The sequence below is a fragment of the Gnatocerus cornutus genome, chromosome 3, assembly GCF_029298725.1.
Source record: "Gnatocerus cornutus isolate USDA-ARS CGAHR chromosome 3, icGnaCorn1.1, whole genome shotgun sequence".
In the NCBI taxonomy this organism is placed as follows: Eukaryota; Metazoa; Arthropoda; class Insecta; order Coleoptera; family Tenebrionidae; genus Gnatocerus; species Gnatocerus cornutus.
Window position 1 is genome coordinate 18,248,893 of NC_142235.1, and position 25,721 is coordinate 18,274,613.

Sequence of the window (25,721 nt, forward strand, 5' to 3'; positions counted from 1 at the left end):
TTACACCGTTTTCACCATTTAAATCATCTGTTGAAATATTGTCAAACTGATCAAAATCAATTAATTTATTGTTAAGAGTGATTGAATGATCAACAAAATTTCAGGCTAAAGCGGTGAAAAAAGGAATTTTTTTCGACCGATTCAGTGAAAACCATTTAAAAGCAATTTATGAAAATTTGGTGCTTTTAAATGATCAATCAGTTTAAAACTGCACGATTCGGAAATCAAATCAAAATCTTTCCATTCAATCTTATAAACCTTTGATCATTTAAATTGATCAACTAAACTTGAGGTTGAATTTGAGAGTGTAGAAAAAAATTTTTTGACCCATGGAATCAAAATGATTTAAATGATCGCCGACCAATCCTATACGTTATAAGAACCGTCGGCGCTTCATTTCCAGCCAGTCAATTTTACTTTTATCGATCCATAAACATTTATAAAAGCTCGTTTTTGATCGTACGCATGCAAATTTTATTGATCAATAAAACCTGATCCATTTTATTTTGAACACTCTGTACACTTCCTGCGTTATTTAGCTTATTTTTTTCCGCAAGATATCACTTTCCGTCCTTCCTCCATTTTCGCGCCTGATTACTTCCACCAAGCCACCAAGGTCGCCCGATTTCACACCCCATGCAAATACAATTCAATATCAATTTACTCGAAAACCCGGCCACACATGAAAAAACAACAAAGTTGAGGAAAAGGGCCCTTGAACAATGCCTTTGGCCCTTTCGGCTCCGTGCCGCCACCACCGTATCGTGAGCAAAAATCCCCTTTAAAATAATATTTGTGCAATGCACGGGGTAACAACTCGGCATAAAGAGGGTTGTTTTCGCAGCCTCCCCAGCGCGGCGGTTTTAACTTATCTGTGTATATTCGAGGGCACGACCCTGGAATAATGTATTGATCTTTGATTTGATGTGGCTCGGAGGCGGCGCGCCGCCTCCGGGCAAAAAGGGGCCCGGAGCGGCTCCTTGCGGCGCGTTTTTTTCCAAGTAGCACGGTACAGTGGAGAACGACTATAGATATGATTTTTTTCGTGCCTCTCTTGAACCTTCGTCCGTGTGATATTTTTATTTTTAACACGAAACACGTCACACTCGGCTGGCTGTGTCTACGGACCCGTAGCGTGAAATGCCCATGTTCCGTGGTTTTACGTACCACGCTCCATCAAGGTCTTTTTGAATGCTGTCTGTCTGATCTGACGGCGGGTTCGTGATGGTGTACGTGTCGCCATAGGCGCCCGACACGCATGTATTCCGTGGAGGCGGACGTTTCATGGTGCAGCGGGGGCGGCAGACCCATGACACGGAAGAGCGAAATGGGACGGCGCGGCGGATGGGCGCATTTTGGTTCATTGGATCGACACCAGATCAAAATCATTCAAACTTTCATGACGTTTACTAAATCATTCAAAAGTTTCTACGATCATTTTCTTTAATTTCGACATTCAGAAGACGAAAAATCATCAAAATAAGTGACATGTAGTAAGTAATAAATGATCAATCAAATGATCATTTTGAATGATCAGTCAGTTTTAATTTGTACCTAAAAGTAGAGGCAATAAAAATAAACTTCACTTTGTGAAATGTTTGAATGATTAGTCAGTTAAAATCAGTTAAAATATTACAGAATACGATAATGATCAACTGTTTAAAAATGTTAAAATGAGCGAGTTTAATATGATCACTCATAATTTTATTGTGTTTTTGAAAAATTGATGAAATTTTTAATGATCCTGTCATGATCATGTGATGATTATCTTTTCCAAAAATTGATTATATTGCATGATCATGTCGGATAAAGCGACCACATAAAATATTAGCAGATTTGGGAAACTAATTTATTACTAGTAATCAAAATCATTTAAAATAGTTATAAAATGTAAATACAAAAAAATTAAACAGAATTGATTGATCAATAAAATGATTTAACATTGCTACGATCTGTCATTTTTTATTCCTATTTCTAATCTTTAAACCTAAATAATCATTTTTTTTTAATTTAGAACATCAAACTGTTTTTTTTTTATTCTAAAAGTCTTCAAATTTCATTATTTTACCGTCAATAAAAATTTTGGTTTTGCTATTTTCAAATTTCTTTATTTTTGTTTCACAATTTCCCAAAACAACCGACGGAAGCCAAAAATTCAAGAAAAATGCAGAAAATGGAAAAAAAAGGCAAAAAATGGCAGAAAATATCAAAATTCAAATACGAAAAAAAATTGAAAAAAATCGATAAACATATTTTAAACAACTGAATATGATGAATATCAATGAAGAAATATCAAAAACCAGGAAAATTGAAAGACCCAGAAAAGTAAAAAAAATCCAAAATAATTAAAAATAGTAAGAAATCATAAGAATTCATAAAAAATTGTTTTAAAAATCCAAACAAGCCTGGAAATCCAAAAAAATCTTGAAGTTCAAACTAGGAAAATATGTAAAAAAATGATCATAATCATTTAAAACCATCGTTTATTGATTTTCATCAAAAATTGATCTGATCAGTGCAGAGAATTATCAAAAAGAATAATGATCATTCAAAATTGAAGCTCTAAGTTTGACAGTTTGAGATGAATAAGTCACTAATGAGAGTTCTAAAACGTCAAAATCGTAGCAGGAATACCAACCCGTTTTAAATTTCATAATAATATTCATCTTACATTTTCTAATAATTTATTACAAAATTATTTATCACACGTAATAAATTTGGAATCTAAGCAAGCATGTCGTCTTATCTTGAATTTAAATGAGCTCGAAGTAACATTTGTGAATTTTACATAACATGATTATGTTGGTAGCCCTGTTATTGCTGCATTCGATGGGTTTTTAACCTCAAACTGTCAACGCTGAAATGACAAACAAGCTGTCTAATTCCAAAGCTTGCTCCGATGTCGCTGTGATTTCTCCGACGTGTGTCTGAACTTGACCCATAATCGTCAAATAATTGACAAATTTTAGGGAATGACAGGTACGCAGACATACGTTCGTCAAAATTTCGAAAAATCTGTTCGTCGCGTTTAGTTTTCGCTCTCTTGGCTAAAGTCAGAAGATACAAAAAAATGCTAATAAAAAAACTTCAAAACGAAGTCAAAGAATATCAACAATTGTAAAAATGTTGACAGTTTGAAGCAATTTCGTCGTTTATTAAGTTCTAAAACGTCACAATCGCGGCAGGGATACCAACCTATTTTAGACTTCACGTCCCTAAATATTCGTAAATTTTACATAACATGATTTTGTTGGTAGCCCTGTTATTGCTGCATTGGATGAGTTTTTAACCTCAAACTGTCAACGCCAAGTCTTCCAATTCCAAAACTTGCTACAATGTCGCTGTAATTTCTCAGACGTGTGTCTGAACTTGACTCACAACCGTCAAATTATTGACAAATGTTAGAGAATGACAGTAATGAAGACATACGTGCATAGAAATATCGGAAAGTGTGTTTGTCGCAGTCAAATAAGAAAATTTCAAATGATTTCAGACACAAATTCAAAGAACCTAAAAAATTCCGAAAATTGGAAGAAAAGTTTGGCAGTTTGAACCAAATACGTCACTTATGACAGTTCTAAAACGTCAAATTTGCAGCAGAGATACCAACTCATTTCAAATTACGTATCTTTATAATTTCTAGTAATTTATTAGAGTAATACTGACCAATTTTACATGATTATGTTGGTAGTCGTGATTACTGCATTCGACTAGTTTTTAACCTCAAAGTGTCAACGTTGAGATGACAAACGAGCCGTTCAATTCCAAAGCTTGCTCCGATCTCGTTATGATTTATCCGACGTGTGTCTGAACTTGATCCATCAGCGTCTCATAATTGGCAGATGTTAAAGAGTGACAGTGATGTAGACATACGTGCATAGATATTTCAGAAAGTGTGTTTTCGCCGCAATTTGTTTTCAAAAGTTTGAAGTTTGAAGCAAATACGTTACTTATGACAGTTCTAAAACGTCTAACTCGCAGCAGGGCTACCAACCCATTTAATAAAATTCCGTATCTTTACAATCTTATAACTCGTAATAAATTTAACATAACATGACTATGTTGGTAGCCGTGTATTACTGTATTCGATTAGTTTTTAACCGCAAGTTGTCAAATTCCAAAGCCTGCTCCGACGTCGCTGTGATTTCTCCGACGTGTGTCTGAACTTGACCCACAATCGTCAAATACTTGACAGATGTTAGGGAATGACAGTTATGAAGACATACGCGTATAAATATGACAGAAAGTGTGTGTTAACCGCAATTTCTTTTCAAAAGTTTGACAGTTTGCTGCAAATACCTCAGACAGTTATAAAACGTCAACTTTGCAGCAGGGATACCAACCCATTTAATATTCCATATCTTTAAAATTTCTACACGTAATAAACTTGACATGAGAAGAATATGTTGGCAGCCCTGTATTCTGTATTACAGCATTCGATTAGTTTTTAACCTCAATCTGTCAATAAAGAGGCTGTCAAATTCCAAAACCTGCTCCGTCGTCGCTGTGATTTCTCCAACTTGTGTCTGAACTTAACCCACAACCGTCGAATGATTGACAGATGTTGAGGAATGACAGTTATAAAGACATAGGTGCATAGATATTTCAAAAAATGTGCGTTCGGCGCAATTTGTTTTCAAAAGTTTGACAGATTGAAGCAAATTCGTCATTGATGACAGTTCTAAAACGTCTAATATGAAGCAGAGATACCAACCTATTACAAATTCGATATTTTTACAATTTCTAATAATTCATTCCACATAAACATGAATAAGTTGGTATCCCTGTACGACTGCAGTCGATTAGTTTTTAACCTCAAACTGTCAAATTCCAAAGCCTGCCCGACGTCGCTGTGATTTCTCCGACGTGTGTCTGAACTTGACCCACAACCGTCAAATACTTGACAGATGTTGGGGAATGACAGTTATGAAGACATACGTGCACAGATATTGTGTGTTCGTCGCATTTCCACCGTTTTCGCCCTCTCGGCAATTAATCTCATTTAGTAAATAAATATATACCAACTGTCAAGACCCGAATAATACCATTCATCCCCCTCCCCGTTCCCACGCCGACCGCGATCGCATTAAATCACACTCATCCCGGCAATATCTCACATTAAATTGGTTCCACCACTTGCTAGTAACATATTAATAACACAAAGTGTTAATAAATATTCACGTATCATTATTTATGTTTCGCATTATATCCAGTTTTGTGGCGTGGGCGTTTCATCCTCTGAAAACACACACGAAACGTAAAGAAATTTTTTTTCTCTGATTTTGAGCATTTGACGTGCGGTCCTCGCCGGCGGTTTTAAAGGTCTCTTCACACAACCTGACACCGCACTGACACCGAAACGAGATAAGGGTTAAAGGTCTTACCAGAGGGTATAAACACCATGAAGCAAAAGACTTACCTGACGCCGAGACGTCGCCCTTTATCACTGTTCTTTTGTTGTTGGCTCGCTGTGATGTTGTGTGAAAGTGACGTGTTTAAACAAAACGAAATGTGTATATACAGGGTGTTTTTGTTTTTGTCAGGTGGGCCCAGTTCGGAATTAGCGATATGTAAAGGAATCGCACCCGTCGCTAGCGTCTCACCAACGTTCAATTTCAAGTCAAGTAAGTCTTTTTTTTTCATTCTTTTGCGACGAGGACCGCGCTCATTTGGGTCTCTTGGTCTTAAAATAAGTGTGATCATTCGTTCGTTAATGGCTAGCATTAATGAACGATTTTGGTAGCGAGTCATTTAAAGTTTGGTGGAAGAGCATTTGGGATTTTCAAGATTCCGGAACCTAAGAAAAAGAAGAAGAAACCTGAGGAACAATTTCGAAAATGTGAGAAACGTCAAGAAAACTACGAAGTTTGGTGGATTTATTACTTTAGAGGCTTATTGACTGCACTAAATTTCAGAATTTTAGGATAAGAATTCTGATTTTTTTTTATTTTTACAACAAATTTGTAGTCAAAATTTTCTATAAAATTCCATAAATTCCAGTTTCAACATTAAAGCAATGAAATTTGGCAGATTTGTTGTGTTAGAGGCGTTTTATCAGTATGCCAAATTACAAGATTCTAGAATAAAAAATAAAAATGATAGAATTTTTCACTTTCATGACAACCACAACGTTCAAAATTTTTTATAAAATTCTATAAATTCGACAGTTTAGACGTAAAAGTAATGAAATTTGGTCGACATATTATCTTGGAGGTGTTTTCTAAGTGTACTAAAATCCAGGAGTCTAGAATAGATAATAAAAATTTTAGAATTTTTTTCGTTCATGACAAACTCAAAATTCATTTTTTTTTAATTGGATTCAGTAGTTCCCACAATTTTACTCCGACAGATATGAAATTTGGAAGATTTACTTTTTAACAGGCGTTTTATAAGTGTACTAAATTACAGAGTCCTAGAACAAATTATAAAAAAATTAAAAATTTTTATTTTTTTGAGGAACAGTAAATCCAAATTTTTATTTAAAATTTGAAAGTTTTAACGTTAAAACGATGAAATTTGATTAGCTTGTTGCTTTACATGCAGTTTTTTTATCTGCTAAATTACAAAATTATAGAATAAACAGAAAAAAAAAATTGATTTTTTGACGAATACAAAAGTCAAAATTTTCAATTAAATTCTGCAAATTTGTCAATTTTACTTTAGACGTGTTCTTGAAGTGCACTAGATTGCAAAATTGTAGAATAAGAAATGCAAATTTTAATTTTTTTTATTTTCGGAAAAAACCCAAATTTCCAAAATTTTCAATTAAATTCTGTATCTCTGTCAGTTTGAAAGATAAAGGGATGAAATTGAGTGGACTTCTTACTTGAGATGTGTTCTTTGAGTGTACTAAATTACAGAATTCTAAAACAAGAAATACAAATTTTAAAATTTGGAAAAAACGCAAATTTCCAAAATTTTCAATTAAACTCTGTAACTTTGTCAGTTTGAAAGATAAAGCGATGAAATTTAATGGACTCTTTACTTCAGATGTATTCTGTGAGTGTACTAAATTACAGAATTCTAGAACAAGAAGTACAAATTTTAGAATTTTCTATTTTCAAAACAAACCCAAATTTCCAAAATTTTTAATTAAATTTTGTAATCCTGTTAGTTTAAATGATAAACCAATGAAATTTGGTGGACTTTTTACCTAAGACGTGTTCTTTGAGTGTACTAAATTATAGAATTCTAGAACAAGAAGTGCAAATTTTAGAATTTTTCATTTTTGAAAGGAACCCAAATTTCAAATTTTCAATTAAATTTTGTAAATCTGTCAATTTAAAAGATATAGCAATGAAATTTGGTAAACTTTTTACTTTAGACGTGTTATTGAAGTGCACTAGATTGCAAAATTGTAGAATAAGAAATGCAAATTTTAGATTTTTTTTATTTTCGGAAAAAACCCAAATTTTCAACATTGTCAATTAAATTCTGTAACTCTGTCAGTTTGAAAAATAAAGGGATGAAATTGAGTGGACTTCTTACTTCAGATGTGTTCTTTGAGTGTACTAAATTACAGAATTCTAGACCAAGAAGTACGAATTTTTTAGAATTTTGCATTTTCGGGAGAAACCCAAATTACCAAAATTTTCAATGAAGTTCTGTAAATCTGGAAGTTTGAAAGATAAAGCAATAAAATTTGGTGGACTTTTTACTTTAGACGTGTTCTTTGAGTGCACAAAATTACAGAATTCTAGAATCAGAAATGCAAATTTTAGAATTTTTCATTTTCGGGAGAAAACCAAATTTCCAAAATTTTCAATTAAATTCTGTAAATCGGTCAGTTTCAAAGATAAAGCAATGAAATTCGGTGGACTTTTTGTATTAAATAAAATCTTTCAATGTACTAAATCACAGAATTCTAGAACAAAAAGTACAAATTTTTATAATTTTTCATTGTCTGGAGAAACCCAAATTTCGAAAATTTTTAATTAAATTCTGTAACTCGGTCAGTTTGAAAGATAAAGGGATGAAATTGAGTGGACTTCTTACTTCAGACGTGTTCTTTGAGTGCACAAAATTACAGAATTCTAGAATCAGAAATGCAAATTTTAGAATTTTTCATTTTCGGGAGAAAACCAAATTTCCAAAATTTTCAATTAAATTCTTTAAATCGGTCAGTTTCAAACATAATGCAATGAAATTCGGTGGACTTTTTGTATTAAATAAAATCTTTCAATGTACTAAATCACAGAATTCTAGAAATAAAAGTACAAATTTTTATAATTTTTTATTGTCTGGAGAAACCCAAATTTCCAAAATTTTTAATTAAATTCAGTAACTCTGTCAATTTGAAAGACAAAGCAATGAAATTTGCTGGACTTTTTACTTTATACGTGTTCTTTCAGTACACTAAATTACAGAATTCTAGACCAAGGAATGCAAATTTTACAATTTTTCATTTTCCGGAGAAAACCTAATTTCGAAAAATTCCAATTAAATTCTGTAAATCTGCCAGTTTAAAAGATAAAGCAATGAAATTCGGTAAACATTTTGTTTTAAATAAGATCTTTCAGTGTACAAAATCACAGAATTCTAGAAGAAAAAGTAAAAATTTTAGAATTTTTCATTTCGAGAAGAAACTGAAATTTCCGAATTTTCAATTAAATTCTGTAAATCTGACAGTTTTAAAGTGACGGCAATGAAATTTGGTTGACTTATTCCTTTAGACTCGCTTTTTGAGAGTGCTAAATTGCAGAATTCTCGACGAAAAAATGAAGAATTTTCGAATTTTGCCCCATAAATCCAACGGTTTCAACGTAAAATCAATGCAATTCGTAGTCCTACCAACCTCAGAGCTGCTATTTGAGTACACCAATTTCACAAGAATCGTCGAAACTTTCCACCCGAAAATCCCCCTAATTCACCCCAAAATTCGCCCTCTTCCAGCGTCCGATTTCGCGATCGCATCTTCGCACGACCTCACTCGCATTCCACTTGTCGTTTTCTTTCCCAGACGGCCCAAACACAACACACACGGCCAATTATGGCCGTACCTGGTGACCGCATGGGGTCCACCGTGGAACAGGCCCCAATTAGTACCGGACCTGCTGGGAAACAAGGCATTAATCACCCCTTCGCCCTCTGCCGCACCGTCTTCTTGGTTTAGAGCCGACGGCACCGACAGGAAGACAAGAAAGACGATCGTTCACACCTCTTACACCCACGAAACTGAACCGAGGGTGACGTCATTGACAGAGACATATCGTCAAAAAGAGGAGAGGAAAATAGGAAAAAGAGGAGATTTCGGATAGTATTGACCGCGAGTGAACTCGAAATTGTGATTTATTTTGAAATGATGAATTCATTATGATTTGATAAATAATTCATGGATTTCCAACTTCATTCACCACGTGGTGATTTATGGACGTCAGCCAAGAGGAATAAATTTTGCTCAAATTGGAAAAATTTTTAGCAGCCTATTCCGATCATCATACTCTCAATTAATTAATTTAAAAAAATTCAAACTCCTGGAAAAGCGAGGTCCACCGGTTTCCGAGGGCCGACTAATTTCACTACTCAAATTTTACTAAAAAATCGGATTCTTATTCCAGAATTTTGAAATTTTGATAGAGTTAATAGTCGTGTCAAAAGTAGTAATGTCACCAATTTTTATTCGTGTCCTCCTAAAATTAGCGAAATTACGAAATTTAATCAAAAAAATTAGAAATTTTTTGTTCGTCCTGAAATCAAAAATTTCTAAAAAATCGGATTCTTATTCTACTAATTGAAAATTTGGCAAAGTTACTAGACAAGCCAAAAGTAATAAAGTTCCCAAATTTCATTAATGTACTCCTTAAATTAGCAAAATTACAAAATTTTATCAAGAAAATTAGAAATTTTTTGTTGTCTTGAAATCAAAAATTTCTAAAAAATCGGATTCTTATTCTACTAATTGAAAATTTGACAGAGTTAATTAACATGTCAAAAGTAAAAAAGTCCCCAAATTTCATTCATGTACTCCTAAAATTAGCCAAATTACAGATTGTAATCAAGAAAATTAGAAGAATTGTTTTGTCTTGAAATAAAAAATCTCTAAAAAATCTAATTCTTGTTCTACATTTCCGACTATCATCCTCTCTTAGCTCTCAATTAATTAATTAAAAAAATTCAAACCTACGGAAAAGCGAGGTCCACAGATTTTCGAGGGCCAACTAATTTTACTACTAAAGTTTTACTAAAAAATTGGATTCTTATTCTAGAATTTTGAAATTTGGTAGAGTTAATAGATGTGTCAAAAGTAGTAATGTCACTAAATGTCATTCGTGTACTCCTAAAATTAGCGAAATTACGAAATTTATTCAAGAAAACTAGAAATTTTTTGTTCGTCTTAAAATCAAAAATTTCTAAAAAATTAGATTCTTAATCTACAATTTTGAAATTTGGCGGAGTTAATAGACATATCAAAAGTAGTAATGTCGCCAATTTTCATTCATGTATTTCTTAAAATTAGCAAAATTACGAAATTAAATCAAGAAAATTAGAAACTTTTTGTTCGTCTTGAAATAAAAAATTTCTAAAAAATTGGTTTCTTAATCTACAATTTTTAAATTTAGCGGAGTGAATAGACATGTCAAAAGTAGTAATGTCGCCAAATTTCATTCTAGTACATTTAAAATTACCAAAATTACAGAATGTAATCAATAAAATTAGAAATTTTTTGTTCGTCCTGAAATCAAAAATTTCTAAAAAATCGAATTTTTATTTGAGAATTTTAAAATTTGGCAGAGTTAACAGACATGTCAAAAGTAGTAATGTCGCCAATTTTCATTCATGTACTTCTTAAAATTTGCAAAATTACAAATTTAATCAAGAAAATTAGAAACTTTTTGTTCGTCCTGAAAGCAAAAATTTCTAAAAAATCTGATTCTTGATATACAATTTTGAATTTTGGCGGAGTTAATAGACATGTCAAAAGTAGTAATGTCGCCAAATTTCATTCATGTACTCTTAAAATTAGCAAAATTATAGAATATAATCTAGCATATTAGAAAATTTTTGTTCGTCCTAAAATCAAAAATTTCTAAAAAATCGTATTCTTATTCTACTATTTTTAAATTTGGCAGAGTTAATAGACATGTCAAAAGTAGTAATGTCAGCAAATTTCATTCATGTACTATTAAAATTAGCGAAATTACAAAATTTAATCAAGAAAATTAGAAATTTTTTGTTCGTCCTAAAATTGGAAATCTTTAAAAAATCGAATTCTTATTCTACAATTTTGAAATTTGGCAGAGTTAATAGACATGTCAAAAGTAGAAATGTCGCCAAATTTCATTTATGTGCTCCTAAAATTAGCAAAATTACAGAATATAACCAAGAAAATTAGAAACTTTTTGTTCGTCCTAAAACTGAAAATTTCTAAAAAATCGAATTTTTATTCTACAATTTTAAAATTGGGCAGAGTTAATAAACATGTCAAAAGTAGTAATGTCACCAAATTTTATTCATGTAGCCTTAAAATTAGCATAATTACAAAATTTAATCAAGAAAATTAGAATTTTTTTGTTAGTCCTGAATAAAAAAAATTCTGAAAAATTGGATTCTTAGTCTACTATTTTGAAATTTGACAGAGTTAATAGACATGTCAAAAGTAGTAATGTCACCAAATTTCATTCTTGTACTCTTAAAATTAGCGAAATTACGGAATTTAATCAAGAAAATTAGAAATTTTTTGTTCGTCCTAAAATTGAAAATTTCTAAAAAATCTGATTTTTATTTTAGAATTTTAAAATTTGGCAGAGTTAACAGACATGTCAAAAGTAGTAATGTCGCCAATTTTCATTCATGTACTTCTTGAAACTGGCAAAATTACGAAATTAAATCAAGAAAATTAGAAACTTTTTGTTCGTCCTAAAAGCAAGAATTTCTAAAAAATCTGATTCTTAATCTACAATTTTAAAATTTGACGGAGTTATTAGATATGTCAAAAATAATAATGTCGCCAAATTTCATTTATGTGCTCCTAAAATTAGCAAAATTACAGAATATAACCAAGAAAATTAGAAACTTTTTGTTCGTCCTGAAAGCAAAAATTTCTAAAAAATCTGATTCTTAATCTACAATGTTGAATTTTGGCGGAATTAATAGACATGTCAAAAGTAGTAATGTCGCCAAATTTCATTCAAGTACTCCTAAAATTTGCAAAATTGCAGAATATAGTCAAGAAAATTTGAAAATTTTTGTTCGTCCTGAAATCAAAAATTTCTAAAAAATCGAATTCTTATTTTAGAGTTTTGAAATTTGGCAGAGTTAATAGACATGTCAAAAGTAGTAATGTTGCCAAATTTCATTCATGTATTCTTAAAATTAGCAAAATAACGGAATTTAATCAAGAAAATTAGAAATATTTTTTTGTCTTGAAATAAAAAATATCTAAAAAATCGAATTCTTGTTCTACAATTCCGATTATCCGCCGATTTCCGAGGGCCGACAATTTTTCCGATCACAACTTTATTAGCGGATTTTTCCGCTATCATCCCCCTTAGCTCTCAATTAATTAATTTAATCGACAAAACATTTCCTCCCCCGATCGATCCCTTTGCGGTCGCACACAGCCACTTAATGTTGATTATTGATCAACGACCCCACCACCCGCCCCTTCACACATATAACTTACACCCTTCCATTCCCGTTCGGAAACAACAACACCACTCGACTCGAGTGTTTCAGGAAGGAATTAAACGAACATGTGTAAGTTTTCGTGTAAACAAGATCACTTCTAGGGGAGAACCGGCAAAAACTCTCCACTTGTCCCCACCCTCGCTAACTCCTCTATTCACTTGCAGATTCTCTAATGGGCTCGGCGTCGGAAGACGAAGAAGACGACGACAACAGCACGGCATCCTCAGTACTCAAACACCACTCCTTACACGGGTCTCTGCCTCCTGCCCCCGGGGAGACAAACAACAATTCCCTCCCCCATTCGGACATAAGTAGTTCGATAGGACAAGATTCGAAAACGGGTCAAGACGATTCCGAGGACCAAAACTCGCTGGACGGAGACGCAGAAATGAGGGATTCGCAAACGGAGAATAAGAGTCCGGATGATAGTGGAGCGGGGTCGAAACGTCGGGGGCCGAGGACGACGATCAAGGCGAAACAGTTGGAGATATTGAAGACAGCGTTCTCGCAGACGCCGAAGCCGACGAGGCATATAAGGGAGCAGTTGGCGAAGGAGACGGGGCTGCCGATGAGGGTGATACAGGTAGAATCAGATTTTTTTTAAATTTCGCTAATTATGTCTAAGAAGGATTTTAGTCCGAAATTTTAGACCGATTTACTTGAATTTTGAGTAATTTTTGGATCGTGGCTCCTTAATTAATTCAATTTAGATTAGGATCTTAATTAATTTCAAGGGTTGAGTCTAATTATCACAAATTTCCAATTACATTCGTCACGTCGAGGTGAAATTTGGTCGAGTTCCTTAATTTTCATTAATTTTTTTTTAATTAGTTATCGCAAAATTTCTAGATATACATATTTAGAATTTGTCATAATTATTTGAAGATTGTTTCTTATTTTAATTAGACTAAATCTAGTCTAATTAATTCTACTACGATATATTTCATGTCAATTTGAGTAATGTCCATAAATTTCATTCATGTACTGCTAAAATTAGCGAAATTACGAAATTTAGTCATAGAAAATTATTTTGTTTGGCCTGAGATCAAAAATCTCTAAAAAATTGGATTCTCATTCTACTATTTTTAAATTTGGCAAAGTTAATAGACATGTCAAAAGTAGTAATGTCATCAAATTTCATTCATGTACTCTTAAAATTAGCAAAATTACAGAACTAAATCAAGAAAATTAGAAATTTTTTGTTCGTATTGAAATCAAAAATTTTTAAAAAAATTGATTCTTATTCTACAATTTTCAAATTTTGCAAAGTTAATAGACATGTCAAAAGTAGTAATGTCAACAAATTTCATTCATGTACTCTTTAAATTAGCAAAATTACAAAATTTAATCAAGGAAATTGGAATTTTTTTTGTTCGTTCTGAAATCAAAAATTTCTAAAAAATCGAATTTTTATTCTACAATTTTTTAAATTTGCCAGAGTTAATAGACATGTCAAAAGTAAAAATGTCATCAAATTTCATTCATGTACTCTTTAAGTTAGCAATATTACAAAACGTAATCAAAGCAATTGAAAATTTTTTGTACATCTTGAAATCAAAAATCTCTAAAAAATCGAATTCTTATTCTATAATTTTAAAATTTACTAGAGTTAATTGACATGTCAAAGGTCAAAGGTAGTCATGTTAACAAATTTCATTCATGTACTCCTAAAATTAGCGAAATTACAAAATTTTATCAAGAAAATTAGAAATTTTTTGTTTGTCCTGAAATCAAAAATTTCTAAAAAATTCGATTCTTATTATATTTTAAAATTTGGCAGAGTTTAATAGACATGTCAAAAGTAGTAATGTTAGCAAATTTTATTCTAGTACTATTAAAATTAGCGAAATTAAAAAAATTTATCAAGAAAATTAGAAATTTTTTGTTCGTCCAAAAATGGAAAATCTCTAAAAAATCTAATTCTTCTTCTACAATTTTGAAATTTGGCAGAGTTAATAGACATGTCAAAAGTAGTAATGTCACCAAATTTCATTCATGTACTCCAAAAATTAGCGAAATTACAAAATTTAATCAAGAAAATTAGAATTTTTTGTTCGTACTAAAATAAAAAATTTCTAAAAAATTAGATTCTTATTCTACTATTTTCAAATTTGGCAGAGCTAATAGACATGTCAAAAGTAGTAATGTTAGCAAATTTCATTCATGTACTATTAAAAATTAGCGAAATTACAAAATTTAATAAAGAAGATTAGAAATTTTTTGTTCATCCAAAAATGGAAAATCTCTAAAAAATCTAATTCTTCTTCTACAATTTTGAAATTTGGCAGAGTTAATAGACATGTCAAAAGTAGTAATGTCACCAAATTTCATTCATGTACTCCAAAAAATAGCGTAATTACAAAATTTAATAAAAAAAAATCAGAAATTTTTCTATAATTAGTTTCTATAATTAATTTAGATTAAAATGTTAATTAATTTCTAAGATGTATTCAATTATCACATATTTTCAAGTCCATTTTTATGATGTCGAAGTTGAATTTCGTCTAATTCCTTAATTTTGATTAATTATTTCTTAAATTAATTTAGATCTTAATTAATTAAAATAATTAAGCCTAAGTTATTGCAAAATTTCAAGATTTGTCCACTTCAAATTAGTCATAATTAATTACTTGAATTTTTTTATTTATTTTAATTAATTAACAAATCTAGTCTAATTAAGTCTAGTATGTCCTAATTAAAACTGTTGATCTAATTCAGGACAGCTGGACTCCACTTAATCCATCTTAAGTCTAATTTAAGTCGACTTGAGTCATATTTTCTGATTTTTTGACCATGTCCCGACTCTGCTTCACTTAAATTAATGTCGTAGAAAAAATATGATGCATAACTCATTTGCACCGTCGCGTCAAACCTTCACAACCCGAGCACATAATATATTACAAAATATTCACTTGACAGTTTCAAAAAGTTTTCTTTATTATCCAACGCCCTCTCACCTTGCATCACTTTGATTTACAATTTGTCAGCACTTGACAGGTCGCGTCGTAAATAAAGTCACAATAAAAACGAAGCCCGCTGGGTCTAGACACAATTTTTTGCAAAATTTGGTTTTTTTGTCGTTTCCTTAATTAACACGGCAAACTTCCGCATTGCATTAGGAGTTTTTCCCGTGGAAACCAGTTGCGAAATTTTCGGAAAAAAACTCTCAATATGCAAATCTCGTGTCAAATGTCATTTCAATAAATCGCAGTTTATTACCTGAGAAGTTCGTGATTCGCCTGAAAACCCTCCAAGGACAGCCAACGTTAACGAGAAGAAAAAGAAAAAATCCCCTCCAACCATAGACAATGTTCCCCCAATAAATCTTGTTGTTTATGAACACAAGTTCATCGATAAATTGCAATAATTGACAGCACATGCATAATTTTCGAGACAAATCTCCTCGGCGGATAAATCATCGCTCTCAGCCCTCGCGACGAAATAGAACATTCCACAGAAGATTAAAACTAGAACGGAATTTCGAAAATCCTAATTGCGACGTCGAAAAACTGACTGCGGACCATTGAGTTTGGCGACAGATTTTAAATCACCCGCGTATTCATAGCTCACTACGACCGAAAAAAAGTCGAGTGATATCGCAGTGTGCGGTTTGTCTGTGTGAGTTCGTTTGTTTTGTGTGGTCTGTTTTGTCATAGTTACCGACGAGGAAAATGAGCGCGTTTTCTCTAGGTACGAGTCTATCAGCGACATGCTCTTCGTTTTCCACCACCGACCTATTAATACTCTGTAATTACCACACTTGTCAACCAACATCAAAGTCTTGAAGGAACTTTCTTTGAAATTTTTTTTGTAAACTGAAAATAACTCAGCGACATCGCCACCACGTCTGTGGAGTTGATTTGAAGGTGATTTCAAGCGCGTCGAAGCAAACTCAAGCAAATGTCGATGGAAATTGTGCAGAACGTCTTAAAGGTGTGGTCCAACATTGCACATAAAACGACAGATTTTTTCACATAAACACACACCAGAACCAATTATAATGAGCACACGCCATAAAACGCCAAGTCGACTTAAATTGAGAAAATTTCCCATTAAAACGCGATATTTATTGCGGTTTTTTTGGCCACCCTGTATTGGCAATTATCCGGGAGATACCATTTGAATATGAGATTGATCGAGAAAAAATAAGAAAAAATTTCGATGTGGCCCTTGGGAGTAAGTGGACCTCGAAATTTGGCGGACCTCGCGGTTTCGTCGACCTAAAAATTTTTGACGCGGGTAAACAAGCCTCTATCGGATTTCAAACAAATGACACAAATGATTACACGGCATAAAACGTCGACTTAAATTGTGAATTTAATCTAGATTTTTAAACATTTTTTCTTCGTGCTGAAACAAATATTTCCGAAAATTGGTTAGTTGTTCTAAATTTTTAGAATTTGGTAGAAGTAATTAACACATTAAAAGTAATACTTAAGTAAGTAATAATTAAGTTACGAAATTTAATAAAAAAAAAATTGAAATATCCTGAAAAAAAAATGATAAAAAATCGGTTTCTTGTTCTAAAACTTTGAAATTTGGTAGAGTTAATAACCATATCAAAAGTAATGATTTCTCCAATTTTCGTTCTTGGACTCCTAAAATTAGCAAAGTTACGGTATTTAATCTAAAATATTAGAATTTTTTTCCTCGTCCTAAAAACAAATATTTCTGAAAAATCGGTTTGTCATTGTAAAATTTTGAAATTTACTAGAAATAATAAACATATCAAAAAATAATATTGCCTCAATAATTTTGTTCTTCGACTCCTAAAATTAGTAAAATTACGGTATGTAATCTTGAATATTAGAATTTTTTTTTCTTCATGAGAACAAAATTTTTTAAAAAGCGGTATGTTGTTCTAAAATTTTGAAATTTATTAGAAATAATAAACATATCAAAAAGTAACAATGTCTCCAAATTTCGTTCTTCGACTCTTAAAATTAGTAAAATTATAGTATGTAATCTAAAATATTAGAATTTTTTTTTTCGTCCTGAGAACAAAAATTTCTAAAAATTTGGTTTATTCTAAAATTTTGAAATTTGGTAGAGATATTAAACACATTAATACTAATAATAATAATTTCTCCAAATTTCGTTGTTGGACTCCTAGAAGTAGCGAAATTACGGAATTTAATCTAAAATATTAAAATTTTTTCTTTCGTCCTAAAATCAAAAATCTCTAAAAAATCGGTTTGTTCTAAAATTTTAAAATTTGCTAGAGATAATAAACATATCAAAAGTAATAATTTCTCCAAATTTCTTTGTTGAACTGTTGAAATTCGCAAAATTATGGTATTTAATCTAAAATATTACAATTTTTTTCCTCGTCCTGAAAACAAATATTTCTGAAAAATCGGTTTGTCATTGTAAAATTTTGAAATTTACTGGAAGTAATAAACATATCAAAAAATAATATTGTCTCCAAATTTTGTTCTTTGACTCCTAAAATTAGTAGAATTACGGTATGTAATCTAAAATATTAGAATTTTTTTTTCGCCCTGACAAGAAAAATTTCTAAAAAATCGGATTGTAGTTCTAAAACTTTAAAATTTGGTAGAGATAATAAACATATCAAAAGTAATAATTTCTCAAAATTTCATTCTGGAACTCCTAAAATTATCGAAATTACGGTTTTTAATTTAAAATCTTAGAAATTTCTTCTTCGTACTGAAGACAAAAATTTCTAAAAAATTGGTTTGTTGTCCAAAAATTATGAAATTTGCTGAAGGTAATCTCAAAAGTAATATCTCCAAATTTCGTTCTTGTACTCCTTAAATTAGCGAAATTTCAGTATTTAATCTAAAATTTTAGACATTCTTTCCCCGTCTTGAAAACAAAAATTTCTAAAAAATCAGTTTGCCATTTTAAAATTTTGAAATTTGGTAGAGATATTAAACATGTCAAAATTAACAATTTCTCCAAATTTTGTTCTTGAATTCCCAAAATTAGCGAAATTACGGTATTTAAACTAAAATATTAGAAATTTCTTCTTCGTCCTGAAGACAAAAAATTCTAAAAAATCGGTTTGCTGTTCTAAATTTATGAAATTTGCTAGAGGTAATAGACATGTCAAAAGTAATAATATCTACAAATTTGGTGCTTGTACTCCTTAAATTATCGGAATTACGGTATTTAATCTAAAATATTAGACATTTTTTCCTCGTCTTGAAAACAAAAATTTCTAAAAAATCAGTTTGTCATTTTAAAATTTTGAAATTTGGCAGACATAATAAATATGTCAAAAGTAATAATGTCTCCAAGTTTCGTTCATGTGGTCCTAAAATTAACAAAATTACGGTATTTAATCTAAAATAATAGAAATTTTTTCTTCGTCCTGAAAACAAAAAATTCTAAAAAATCGGTTTGCTGTTCTAAATTTATGAAATTTGCTAGAGGTAATAGGCATGTCAAAAGTAATGATATCTCCAAATTTAGTTCTTGTACTCCTTAAATTAGCGAAATTTCAGTATTTAATCTAAAATTTTAGACATTCTTTCCCCGTCTTGAAAACAAAAATTTCTAAAAAATCAGTTTGCCATTTTAAAATTTTGAAATTTGGTAGAGATATTAAACATGTCAAAATTAACAATTTCTCCAAATTTTGTTCTTGAATTCCCAAAATTAGCGAAATTACGGTATTTAAACTAAAATATTAGAAATTTCTTCTTCGTCCTGAAGACAAAAAATTCTAAAAAATCGGTTTGCTGTTCTAAATTTATGAAATTTGCTAGAGGTAATAGACATGTCAAAAGTAATAATATCTACAAATTTGGTGCTTGTACTCCTTAAATTATCGGAATTACGGTATTTAATCTAAAATATTAGACATTTTTTCCTCGTCTTGAAAACAAAAATTTCTAAAAAATCAGTTTGTCATTTTAAAATTTTGAAATTTGGCAGACATAATAAATATGTCAAAAGTAATAATGTCTCCAAGTTTCGTTCATGTGGTCCTAAAATTAACAAAATTACGGTATTTAATCTAAAATAATAGAAATTTTTTCTTCGTCCTGAAAACAAAAAATTCTAAAAAATCGGTTTGCTGTTCTAAATTTATGAAATTTGCTAGAGGTAATAGGCATGTCAAAAGTAATGATATCTCCAAATTTAGTTCTTGTACTCCTTAAATTAGCGAAATTTCAGTATTTAATCTAAAATTTTAGACATTCTTTCCCCGTCTTGAAAACAAAAATTTCTAAAAAATCAGTTTGCCATTTTAAAATTTTGAAATTTGGTAGAGATATTAAACATGTCAAAATTAACAATTTCTCCAAATTTCGTTCTTGAATTCCCAAAATTAGCGAAATTACGGTATTTAAACTAAAATATTAGAAATTTCTTCTTCGTCCTGAAGACAAAAAATTCTAAAAAATCGGTTTGCTGTTCTAAATTTATGAAATTTGCTAGAGGTAATAGACATGTCAAAAGTAATAATATCTACAAATTTGGTGCTTGTACTCCTTAAATTATCGGAATTACGGTATTTAATCTAAAATATTAGACATTTTTTCCTCGTCTTGAAAACAAAAATTTCTAAAAAATCAGTTTGTCATTTTAAAATTTTGAAATTTGGCAGACATAATAAACATGTCAAAAGTAATAATGTCTCCAAGTTTCGTTCATGTGGTCCTAAAATTAACAAAATTACGGTATTTAATCTAAAATAATAGAAATTTTTTCTTCGTCCTGAAAACAAAAAATTCTAAAAAATCGGTTTGCTGTTCTAAATTTATGAAATTTGCTAGAGGTAATAGGCATGTCAAAAGTAATGATATCTCCAAATTTAGTTCTTGTACTCCTTAAATTAGCGGAATTACGGTATTTAATCTAAAATATTAGACATTTTATCCTCGTCTTGAAAACAAAAATTTCTAACAAATCAGTTTGTCATTTTAAAATTTTGAAATTTGGCAGAGATAATAAATATGTCAAAAGTAATAATGTCTCCAAGTTTCGTTCATGTGGTCCTAAAATTAACAAAATTACGGTATTTAATCTAAAATAATAGAAATTTTTTCTTCGTCCTGAAAACAAAAAATTCTAAAAATTCGGTTTGCTGCTCTAAAATTATGAAATTTGCTAGAGGTAATAGACATGTCAAAATTAACAATTTCTCCAAATTTCGTTCTTGAATTCCCAAAATTAGCGAAATTACGGTATTTAATCTAAAATATTAGAAATTTCTTCTTCGTCCTGAAGACAAAAAATTCTAAAAAATCGGTTTGCTGTTCTAAATTTATGAAATTTGCTAGAGGTAATAGGCATATCCAAAGTAATGATATCTCCAAATTTAGTTCTTGTACTCTTTAAATTAGTGGTCGAGAAGCGCAAAAAGCGAAGAAAGTAAAAAAAAATAGAAGTGGCCATTTGAATTGAGTGGACCCCGGAATTCGGCGGCCCTTGCGTTTTTCATACAACCCGAAAACAAACAATTGAAAACAAATCTCCTCGATCATAATTCAAACAAATGACGTCACGGCTTCCAGAAGATGTCACATAAAATCCGTGAGATATGTAAGAAGAAACAATTTCATTAGCAAATGATGATTGAGGCTCTGGGAGACAAATTCTCGCAGCTCCCCGTGCGACGACGAGTATGAAAAACAAGAGGTCGTAAAGAGGATCCTTGCGGCACACCTTTAATTACATTACCACGTCGTATGAAAGTTCCGTCCGCAAAAACTTTATTAGTGTCCAAGTTTACGCCCCGGTGGCAAAATTGGCATTAAAATTGGCATTTTGACGGGGCAAAGACATCTGGTCTAGGCGGAATGGCTTTGATGGTATCGATTGGGACGGGTGCCTTATGGTGTTGTTGCAAGTGGAGTTGCGTCGAGGCGACTTTGCGGCAGGCAGATGTCTTATTAATATTATTATTATTAATGGGCCGTAACTTCTCGAATACAATAAATCGCATTGTGGCCGCGTCCGAATCTCCATTAATTTCCCATGAAAATCCGATTACAAAATTCCCCAGAATTCGTATGAAAAAACCGCAAGTTATATGGGGCACCCCTGACCGCCGCCTTTTGTTCGCTCCGATAATTAGGATTTTTGTGGCGAGGGCGTGGGTCCAGAAGGCCTCGGCTCCAAAAAAACTTCTTATTCAATATATTATTTCTGGAACACAAGCGTGACGAATGTTGGAACTAACCCCCCGCGCGCACCTTTTGTGGTCGGGGCTCCCGGGGCGCCCTTTATGCCATGCCGCCCAGAACGTCCTTGATCGTAGTTAGCCACGATCGTGACAAGTGAATCGCACCCCTAAATCGAAATACAGGGCACATGTGCCATTTAACGCGCAATAAGCCTCGGGGGCGTGGCGGCAGTATGTTGCATTTTGGGGGGCGGCAAATTGGAAAAAAATCGGCAATGACAGATGTCAGGGTGCTTAACCTCAATCTGTCAAAGGTGAGCACGGAGAAAATCGTGAGAAAAACGGCGGGGGGGGGCGGGGGAGGGGGATATGATTTAAGGCCGAGTTTACGTCGGGGTAATTTATGGACACGCAAAGTAGGCTGTTGAAAAGCAACACACTAACGCTTATACACATACACACTCGGATTATATGGGAATTCATGGCCTCCCGAGTTTTGAGGCGGTCGTCGTAAACAAGTCACAATCGCCGTAAAACCGAATGGCGGTCCTTTTTCACATATATAAATATTATTTTTAATATGTGTTTTACGACTTTATAAATATTTTATATATTCAGGTGTTAAGATTTTTGTATCGGCGATATTTTATAAAATCGGTCTCTTTTGAGGCGGTCTTAAAGCCGCGGAAATATAAACGTCAAATTTTATTTTGAAGGATTTCGGTGCGCGTATATCCACCTACTCGTCGGACAACTTACGGCCTTTCGTTCCGTGAAGTGATAAAACCATCGCATGGGCGCTTATGGGTGTTTTTATGGGCAGCGGTACCAACGCGATGCGGTGAATTAAATTCGGGGAAAAAAATTCGAACGGGCTTCTGGGGCGATTTTCAAGGAATTTCGCGTCGACGACTTTGTTGGGTGATTTATGGGCGCTCGTATTGCAAATGGTAAAATTTCTTAATGGTATGTACTTTGGTCTGGGGCAGTTTAAACAAACCTTGCATTAACCTAGTTTATGGTAATATCGGTTATGTTTGATTGTTTTGCAAGAATTATGTAAGTACACACATCAATTTTATGGCCCCACCCGTCAAAGGCGGTTATATCGACTATCATTTTCAGGTGCAATAAAACGACAATTTTTTTTATTATATTTTCAAAAATTTGTTTCTTAATCAAAATTTGGGGAATTTTAATAAGCAAGGCAAGAGTAGTAATGTTCCCAAATTGCGTTCTTGTAGTCCTAAAATTAGCGAAATTAAGCAATTTTATCAAGAAAATTCGAAATTTTTTGGTCATTCTGAAATGAAAATTTTCTAAAAAATCGGTTTCTTGTTCTAAAATTTTGAAATTTCACAGAGTTAATATGCATGTCGAAAGCAGTAATGTCCCCAAATTTCGTTCTAGTACTCCTAAAATTAGCAAAATTACAAAATTTAATCAAGAAAATTAGAAAATTTTTGATCATTCTGAAATCAAAAATTTCTAAAAAGTCGGTTTATCGTCCTAAAATTTTGAAATTTGCTAGAGGTAATAGACAAGTTAAAAGTAATAATATCTCAAAATTTCGTTCTTGAACTCCCAAAATTAACGAAATTACGGTATTTAATCCAAAATCTTAAACATTTTTTCTTCGTCCTGAAAACAAATATTTCTAAAAAATTGGTTTCTTGTTCTAAAATTTTGAAATTTGGCAGAGTTATTAGACTTCTCAAAAGTAGTAATGCCTCCAAATTTCGTTCGTATACTCCTAAAATTAGAGAATTGACGGAATTTATTCAAGAAAATAAAAAATGTTTTGTTTAGCCTGAAAACAAAAATTTCTAAAAAGTCAGGTCCTTGTTCTAAATCTTTGAAATTTGGCCGAGTTAATTGGCATGTCAAAAGTAGTAATGTCTCCAAATTTCGTTCCTGTACTGCTAAATTTAGCGAAATTACGGTATTAAATCTAAAATATTAGAAATTTTTTCTTCGTCCTGAAACAAAAATTTCTAAAAAATCGGTTTGCTGTTCTAAAATTTTGAAATTTTCTAGAGGTAATAGACAAGTCAAAAGTAATAATATTCCCAAATTTCGTTCTTGAACTCTGAAGATTAACGAAATTACGGTATTTAATCCAATATATTAGACATTTTTTCTTCGTCCTGAAAAAAAATATTACTAAAAAATCGGTTTCTAGTTCTAAAATTTTGAAATTTGGCGGAGTTATTAAGTATGTCAAAAGTAGTAATGTCCCCAAATTTCGTTCTAGTACTCTTAAAATTCGCGAAATTACAAAATTTAATCCACAAAATTAGAAATTTTTTGATCATTCTGAAATAAAAAAATTCTAAAAAGTCGGTTTAACGTTCTAAAATATTGAAATTTGCTAGAGGTAATAAACAAGTCAAAAGTAATAATATCTCCAAATTTCGTTCATGAATTTCTAAAATTAACGAAATTACGGTATTTAATCCAAAATCTTAGACATTTTTTCTTCGTCCTGAAAACAAATATTTCTAAAAAATTGGTTTCTTGTTCGAAAATTTTGAAATTTTCTAAAGATAATAGACATGTTAAAAGTAAGAATAACTCCAAATTTCGCTCTTAAACTCCTAAAATTAGCGAAATTTCATAATTTAATCGAAAAAATTCAAAATTTTTGGTTTATCATGAAAACTAAAATTTATAAAAACGTGGTTTCTTGTTCTAAAATTTTGAAATTTGGTAGAGTTATTAGACTTGTCAAAAGTAGTAATGTCCCCGAATTTCATTCCCGTACAACAAAAATTAGAAAAGTTGCGTGATTTAATCTGCAATATCGTAAAACTGTGGCTTAATCGTGTTTCCACGCAAAATTCGGGTCATTCGAGCCGGATCAATCATCCAAAAATTCAGCCCATCTCGCTACCAGTCAGTAATTGATACTGTTCATCCGCCGCCGCAAGCACTCGCACGATTTATTCAAAATATATTAAATCTAACTATAGCCTACCATGTTTCCCCAAAACACCATATAATTTGAATGAACTCGGTTACTTAATTCCGACCATATGGGTTAACCCATATCTTGGGGACATCGTAAATCAAATTTAACACTGCGACTTGTTTCAGGTGTGGTTCCAGAATAAACGCTCCAAAGAACGCCGCCTCAAGCAGCTCACCTCCATGGGCCGAGGACCTTTCTTCGGGGGGTCCCGGAAAATGCGAGGTTTTCCCATGAACCTGTCACCGGGAGGCCTGGAGGACGCTCCACCCGGCTTCCCTTATTTTGCCACCGCCGATGGAAAATTCGAGTTTGGGTACGGAGCGCCGCCGTTTCACCCCCATGATGGGCCGTTTTTTCCCGGACACCACCCTGGCGGCGGCCCCGGGGGGCAAGGCATGCCCTTCAATCAAGGAGGTAAGGATCCGGTGGTCCCCTTTTTTGGGGTTTGTTACAATTTTATGTTTTTTAGGGGGCCCAATGGACCACGGCCCCATGAACATGGGCGGCGAGTTCGGAGGGATGCCCAACGAGCAGGGGCAATTCATGCCCCAGCAGCCGGGCCCCGACCAGATGATGCAAGGCAACGGCGGCCGAGGCGGGAGCCCCGAATTCATGTCCCCTGGCTCTTTTTCCGATAACCCCCAGCAACTCAACGAAGGCCTGGTTTGGTAGCTGGCGAAGGCTCTAGCCAAGAGAGCTAGAGAATAAAATGAGTGTATATAAGTGGGGCCCAGTGAGAAATTTGAGTTGTGACCAATTTCAGTTTTTTCCCAAAAATGTGCAATCTAACCTATCTATGTTATTTGTTCTTCTGGTCCTGTTATCATGTTTGTACATACGTCTTTGCTTTTGCTAGGATTTGATAAGGACACTCTGTATATAAGTCGAGTTTTGTTTAAAAAACCACCGGCGCTCGATGCTGTCAAAAGCAAAGAACAAAACACTTCTGAAAAGTGCCAAGCGAGCTACAGTCATGGCCGCCATGATTCGGTCCACTACTGTACAGTTTTCTTCATATTTTAT

The 25,721-nt window shown here is 32.4% G+C and overlaps 1 protein-coding gene across 2 annotated transcripts in view; it reads left to right on the forward strand.

The window, feature by feature from the left end:
- Lim1 (LIM homeobox 1) overlaps positions 1-25,371 on the forward strand; it is a 40,902-nt gene extending 15,531 nt beyond the window's left edge. Inside the window, exons 4-7 of one of the 2 annotated variants that reach the window (XM_088031708.1) lie at positions 5,544-5,624; positions 12,792-13,210; positions 24,824-25,112; positions 25,168-25,371. In XM_088031708.1, coding sequence (XP_087887834.1) covers positions 5,544-5,624; positions 12,792-13,210; positions 24,824-25,112; positions 25,168-25,370 — 992 coding nt within the window. In that variant the 3' untranslated portion in view covers position 25,371. The remainder of the gene's footprint in view (positions 1-5,543; positions 5,625-12,791; positions 13,211-24,823; positions 25,113-25,167) is intronic. The other variant, XM_088031710.1, reaches the window with a different exon arrangement.
- Positions 25,372-25,721: the final 350 nt, after the last annotated feature.